Source organism: Triticum dicoccoides, chromosome 4B (assembly GCF_002162155.2).
Source record: "Triticum dicoccoides isolate Atlit2015 ecotype Zavitan chromosome 4B, WEW_v2.0, whole genome shotgun sequence".
NCBI classification, from domain to species: Eukaryota; Viridiplantae; Streptophyta; class Magnoliopsida; order Poales; family Poaceae; genus Triticum; species Triticum dicoccoides.
In genome coordinates, this window is record NC_041387.1 from 38,506,866 (window position 1) to 38,513,909 (window position 7,044).

The window sequence follows — 7,044 nt, forward strand, 5'->3', positions numbered from 1 at the left end:
TCCAGAGGCAGCATCGATCGGCTTTAGTTAGCAGCAGTAGCGAAGGAATCGCTCAATCAGGTTCAGTTAACAGCCATCGATCAATCGCTCGGGTTTAGTAACACGTAGCCTGCAGTGCAATCGCTCGAGTTCAGTTAGGCGAACGCCTCACTCAAGTTCAGTTAGAGCCCAACGCCTCGCACCCACGCGCGTACGTGTACGAGAGAAACGTGCAACGCTTGGCCCCCGACCACCCATCATAACCGGGAACTCCCCGATATTTTCCTCGCCCTCGCTTCTACCACGGTTTTTTCCGTCATGCACGGCCCAAAGAATGTCATGCAACCGTGTCTCCGGCCCGCCCAGGACGAAAAGCCCATTTTCTGTCATGATTTTTTGTCATAAAAGTAGGAGCCCACCACATCTATGATGATACCGGGTTTTGTCACAATTATCGTCATAAAGGTGTCATAAGTATGACAGAATTTTTTTTTGGTCGGTCCAAAATGTCACGGATGTGTCTTTTTTTTTGTAGTGCACTTTCCTAAACACTTGGTTAGCAAAGTGAATTTGGTTTGAGAAGATATAACTAGTGATAAGAAATTATACTTGGTTAGGTAACAAGCTTAGGTGCAGCTATTCAATTGCCAATACCTTCATGAATGACATTGCAGGGTAAGAGAAGATGGATATAATATATTCCCTCGATCCGGTAAAACTTCTTTCTATTCAATCAAGCCCCTTCCATTCCCTTGATTTCTTGCTTGCTCGGGGACGAGCAAATCCTAAGCTTTGGGGAGTTGATGGCTTGAGAATTTGTGTTGTTTTCCTAGTGATTCTTGCTTGGTTTCAACAGATTTCTGTTACTCTTTGGATATTTCTAATGCTAATCCCTCGAAAGAGAAGAAAATTGATCCACTCAATGTTTGGCAGGAAATATCAATTATGGAAGTAAACCAAAAGGGATTAATCTATTGTTTAGTAAATCTGTGACCTCTGACGTGGCAGGTGGAGATATCTATGAGGACCAACGACAATATGAGATAACGGTGATCCATCAAACTTAATGCTTGGTTCCGGTCTAAGGACTTTAATTGTGGAAACAACCACTCTATGGCAGCAGTGAAGTAGGACCATAGAATGAAATATAATCCCGTGTAGAGTTTCATAACCTTATGGTGATCCGCCTACAGAACACATGTATCAAATGCTATGAGTACAATACAAGGCCACTGGTATTACCGTCGAACTGGCACACTTGACACATTCTTATCATGAACTGAATTCTCTCCGTGCCTAATCTCCTCATTGCAGAAAACACAACTTATGGCCCTACTCATGTTATTTGATTTGAATAGTTCTTATAGCTGTTAATTTCAACTCTCTTTATATTTGTCAAACTGATTTATTCGCGATCCAGGATAGTAACAATATTTGCATAAGCACAAGCAGTTACTTTATACAAGAACCATGACACCTTGTGTGTGTGTGTGTGAGAGAGAGAGAGAGAAAGCAACTATAAATACTTTCCTCCGCTCTTCGTTGGGACAATTACTCATTGGGATACTTCTGCGAAAGTGCTACACTATTTTGTTTGGCTTGCAAACATCACACATGTACCATCATCTCGGCCGCCATCTGATTTGACCGGTCTTCATGAACATCATCGTCAACAACATCCCCTCTAAAGCAACCAAAATTGCATCATATACAAACTCACGTGTTCTGATTTACTTTCTAATTGTGGTTGCCGCTGCGTGTGCGCTTGTACTGTTCATGTTATTTACTGCAGATAGTATGCTCAAGATACACATGATAATAATTGATTTAGTCAAGAATTTTTTTTGTGAAATTGTTTATGAAATTGTCTAACTTTCCAATAAAAATAATACTTGAAAGATGAGTCCTATTTTAAGGCAGATCCCATTTGCCGAGGGAGCCAGTTGGGCCAGCCCACTTACAGGGTCCGCGTGATGTTTCCTTCGTTGGTCATTGTGTTTTTTTACCTCTCTAGTTTTTACATTTCTTAGTTGTTTTTCCATGACGTTTGGTTTTTTTCTGTTTTTCTTTTGGTTTCTAGTGGTTTTGTTTCGATTTTTTCATTTTTCCTATTTTGGTTCCTTTTCCCTTTCCGTTTTTGTTGTTTCTTTTTTCTCTTTATTGTATACTCCCTCCATTTCAAAATAGATGACCCAACTTTGTACTAACTTTGTACTAAAGTTAGTACAAAGTTGAGTTATCTATTTTAGAATGGAGGGAGTATTATACAAAAGGTTGAACACATATTACTGAAATGTTCATCTTATATTAAAAAGAATTTTCATCAGTATAGTAAAAAAATATGTTCATCAGTATATTGCAAAAAAGCTCACCATGTATTATATAAATTGTAATATGTATTTAAAAAATGTTCACCGTATATGAAAAAAATGTTATATGTGTATTTAAAAATTGTTTAGTGTATATTGCAGAAACGTTCACTGCCTTTCAAAATGTTTATTGTATATTAAAAAATGTTCAGCACAGATTATTAAAATGTTCATCATTTCTTAAGAGAATATTCAATGTATTTACAAAAATGTTCAATGTGTGTTTATAAAAGTTGTACAGTGTATATTACAAACAAGTAAAGTAATGTTCAGAAATTAAAAAACACTTCTTAAAATAAATCATATTTAAAAAAATCAAAATAAGAATCGGCGTACTGGCCGCTACAGTACACCGACTTACAGTAAACTAGTTCGCGACAGTGCGGTATCCTCTACACTTTACACTTACTATTTACTGGGCCGGTCATTGTGCTCGCGTCAGGCGTTATGCTCACTGTTTGACGCCTGCGCGCGTTATACAGGAGCTCTTGTATTTTAATCGTATATATTGGTAATCATTTAGAGCATCTCCAACAGCCGCGCTAAACTAGCGCCGCGCTGTAAATTAGGTTGTTTTAGCGCGCGCACAACGCGGCGGGTGGCTCCAGCGGGCGCGTAAAAACCGTGCGCGCTATAACGAGTTGGGCGCGCGGTCGGATACGCTATCTCGCAGGTGTATTTGGGGCGCCCGCTTCCGCGCGCGGCACACTCGAGCGCTCGCGCCGCACTCTCTCCTCTCCGCCTCCTACGACCCGTGCGCGCCGGCGCCGGCGAACTTCTCCATGGACACACGCGCCAGCACCCCGCTCACCCCATTGTACTGCCGCGACCCCTCCCCCCGCCGTCGCCGCCGCCGGAAACCCTAGCGCGGGGAGCCTTGGCGTCGCCACCGCCGGAGCTCCGCCGAACGTAGGCCTCGCGCGCAGCCTCTTCTTGCCGCCACGGATGACCACGTCGACGGGGGGCGTCGCGCCGGCGCCATCCCGTGCCGCCGCCGCACCCTCGAAGCTCCCCAATGCGGCGCGGCCTAAGAAGGGCAAGACATCCGCGAAGAAGAGCAAGGCGGCGGACGGCTCCGGCAGCTCGAAGGCGAGGGGAAAGAAGCTTGCAGGGCGTTTGACGGGCGCGGCGGCTACCGAAGCGCCGGTGAGCTCACTCGTTGAGCCGGCCGCCGACTCGCACCATGTGTTTGACGAAATGCCCCCAAGGTAAAAAAAAAGTCCATCTTTTATTTTTTTGTTATTTTTTCAATGCATCATCATATAGATAGCTTATTTGCATTGTTCAAAAAACTTTGTAGTCTCAACGATGATGCATACATGTCAACTATGGGTGTTGGGTTCAACAATTTGCATTGGTCTAAAACCAATGACATCCACTTCGAAGACCATGAGTTTGAGGTGGACGAGGAGGGTGCGGGCATTGTCGACGCGCCGAAAGGAAGAGCGGGCAATTACACCACCAACGATGACAAGTTACTATGCAATACTTGGTTGCAAGTGTCGAGGGATCCATCCATTGGAGGTGATCAAAGTAGAGATGCTTATTGGGGGTGAATGAAAGAACACTTTGATGCTAACAACGTGAGTGGAATTGACCGCTTCAAGAGATCACTTCGGTCCCGATAGTCGACAATCAACTCGGATTGTCAAAAATGGGCGGCCGCACAAAAGGCAGTTGACAAGATTAACCCAAGTGGCACAAATGAGGATGATAGAGTAAGTGGCATCTCATACATGTTCATCATACTTGTTTTTGGTGTCCGAAGTGCTAACTTGTTTTGTTTTTCTTGTAGTACAACATTGCACAAAACTTGTTCAAAGAAGAGACGAGAACAACCAAGAAGGCGAAGATCAAGAAAGGAAGGATCTTCACATTGCCTCATTGCTATGAAGTGTTGAAGAATGATGAGAAATGGAAGAAGCGTGATGGTTTGGATGATTTGCATTTGAGCAACAAACGCAAGCGAACAATTGAGTTGAATGATGATGAGGAGGAGGAAGAGGATGATGCACCAAGTGATGACGGCAAGAGAAGCCCCACACCCAACTCGGTTTCATACTCGAAGCCAAATATATATGGATCGGAGCGGAAATCCGTTAGTGCTCCCGGGAGCGCACGCTCCTACACGTGAAAATATCTTTTTAAATGTCAAAAAAAATTATGTGTTTTCTGTCACATCCAAATACCACATGCAAATTTGTACGGAAAAAATTTAATCATTTTGACTTGTTTGAAAAAACAAAATAAACACCAAATATTACCCCAAATGTCACTCTAAATTTGTTTTTTCACCGGCGAAACATCGCTACTCCATTTCGCATGAAATTTTTCAAAGATACTTGCGACACTAATACAAACATCTATAAAAATTCATATTTTTTATAAAATATTTAATATATTTTTTGTTTACTACTCACGCGGGAGCGCACGCTCCGTAGAGCCAAAACGCTATTCTCTGAATCGGAGGGAGTAGTATAACTTTTTTTTTTGAAAGAAACAATCTGGTCTCTAAGAGCATCTACAGCCTCGGATGCCTCAAATCATCTTTCATACGCCTGCGGACACATCCGATCAGTGACCGGACAGGAGAGAGAAGGAAAAACGTGACCCAACCCGACCCCTCATATCATCCCTATATGTTCGGACTGTCTACGAACCCTTATATCCGTCTCAAATGTAGGGAAGATATGAGGGCTCGCGGATGCGCTCGGGCGCCCGGCCAGTCCGCCACGTAGGACGCGGCCCCATCCTGAACCATCTTTTCTCTTTCTTTATTCATTCTTTTCTCTCTCTCTCTTCATTTTCATCACTCACATACAAGTAATCGGACATATGAGGAAGAATATGAGGAGTGTGGCTGCACGAACGGATAAATAAGAGCTCAAAACAGATACTAATCAGGCGTGTCCGCGGGCTTTTAGGGGGTCGTATTTGCTATGTTCGGTTATAGATGCTCTAATCGATTCAATGAAGCGGTGGCATCTCGTCCTCGTCGAAAATGTATCGCACCGACTGAGTTGAGTGGCGAGAGCAATCGATTCATCTTTTGAATCTCTTGAAGACTTGAACGAGTGGCGACGACGCGGCTGCGCTGCGCGCGCACCCGGATGTCGGCTAAGTTGCTCTGGAACGAACCACCATCGTGTTTCTGCCACTGTGACTCTCTGAGGCAGCGTGTATGTACCTAGTACTCCCTCCGAGTACAACCGAAAGGTGTCAATAGTGGACGTTCCGGCCGGCCTGTCTTGGCACGCACGTACATGGTGCTCGTTGCGTTGTAAAGTTCCACAATATAGCAGCTAGCCAGCACTCCGTCTGCAGAAACTCAAGGATCAGCTAGCGGTACATGTATATGGAGGTAATGGTGCGTTGAGTGGATGTCATTGTTTCGCAAAACGTGCCGCCGCTACTCGTCTCACGTTCACACACACGCCACCACGATCGAGCTGCCAGCAGAATATCTCGTGGGACACCTCTTATTCCACCACCGGCCACCAAATCCACTCACCTAGAGAGATCATTTAACTATAAATGCTCCAGACAGCCATGCCAGAAGAGCCATCCCACGCTCTGCGAGCTAAGCTACAAGAGCACCACTACGTACGTGCACTTCCACTCCCGGACTTGCACCGAAGCAATGGCGTCCAAGTCCACCGCTTGTTTTCCGGCGCTCTTCCTGGCGCTGAACCTCCTCCTGGTCGCCGGCGTCCGCGGCCAGACCCCCGCGGCCGGCCGCAACCCGTGCCCGACGAACGCGCTGGCCGACCTCAAGGTGTGCGCCGACGTGCTGGTGCTGCTCAAGCTCAAGATCAACGTGCCGGCCAACCAGCAGTGCTGCCCGATGATCGGGCAGCTCGTCAAGCTCGACGTCGCCGCCTGCCTCTGCGCCGCCATCAAGCTCAGCGTCCTCGGCATCCCCGTCAACCTGCCGCTCGACATCCCCCTCGTCCTCAACTACTGCGGCCGGAACGCAACCGCAGCAGGCTCCAAATGCTCGTGAAGTCCCAACATACAGCTGATTAAAAAAAAAAACATGCATGCATACTACTCCTACCTACGTAGTACGTACATTGGTGTGCTTAATTTACCTTCTCATGTGTGCCATAGGTTTGTTGTATACGTAGATGTTTCGTTGATTGGCATGTCGATGAACATCCCGAAGGTAAATCGCAGAGTTGTTTGTGTTTTACTGCAAATAATAAACGTTACTTCGGTTTTGTCAACCGCATGTGACTGCTAATTTCTCCCCTGTATGTCCAAGCATAAATGTGATCTTCTCTCTATTCATATGCATGGTTTTCACTTTCAGTGTAATTTCACTGAAATTTCAGAAATTTCGTTAATTTCGGTACATACTGAAATAGCTGTCTTTTTTTAGGTAGTGCACCCAAATACAAATTATTTTAAAATTATTTTTTGAATTTTCAAGATATTTGGTTGGATCCCAATGAAATTCAAGTGAAAATTTTATTTTGTCCGAGACCACTAATTAGCATATGTATATAGCAATGCCTATAAGAAGAAAAGTTTGTGTTTTCCATCCACACCGTTAACTTGGCTCATTTTTTGGGTTCAAATTATTTTGGAGCTGACATGACTCCGATCTATGACTCTCTTCATCGGTGATGGTCGATGCTATGGTCCAGTGTGACCTTAGCACGCTACTTTTCGATTGTCTATTATCACAAAGTTT

The 7,044-nt window shown here is 44.7% G+C and overlaps 1 protein-coding gene across 1 annotated transcript; it reads left to right on the forward strand.

Moving 5' to 3' along the window:
* Positions 1-5,915: 5,915 nt before the first annotated feature.
* On the forward strand, positions 5,916-6,640 carry LOC119293295 (cortical cell-delineating protein-like). The gene has a single exon (XM_037571809.1). The coding sequence runs from the start codon at positions 5,989-5,991 to the stop codon at positions 6,349-6,351; it is 363 nt and encodes a 120-aa protein (XP_037427706.1). The 5' UTR covers positions 5,916-5,988; the 3' UTR covers positions 6,352-6,640.
* The last annotated feature ends 404 nt before the right edge of the window (positions 6,641-7,044 follow it).

Coding starts and splice junctions, on each gene's coding strand:
- LOC119293295 (XM_037571809.1), top strand. CDS start 5,989: ATGGCGTCCAAGTCCACCGCTTGTTTTCCGGCGCTCTTCCTGGCGCTG.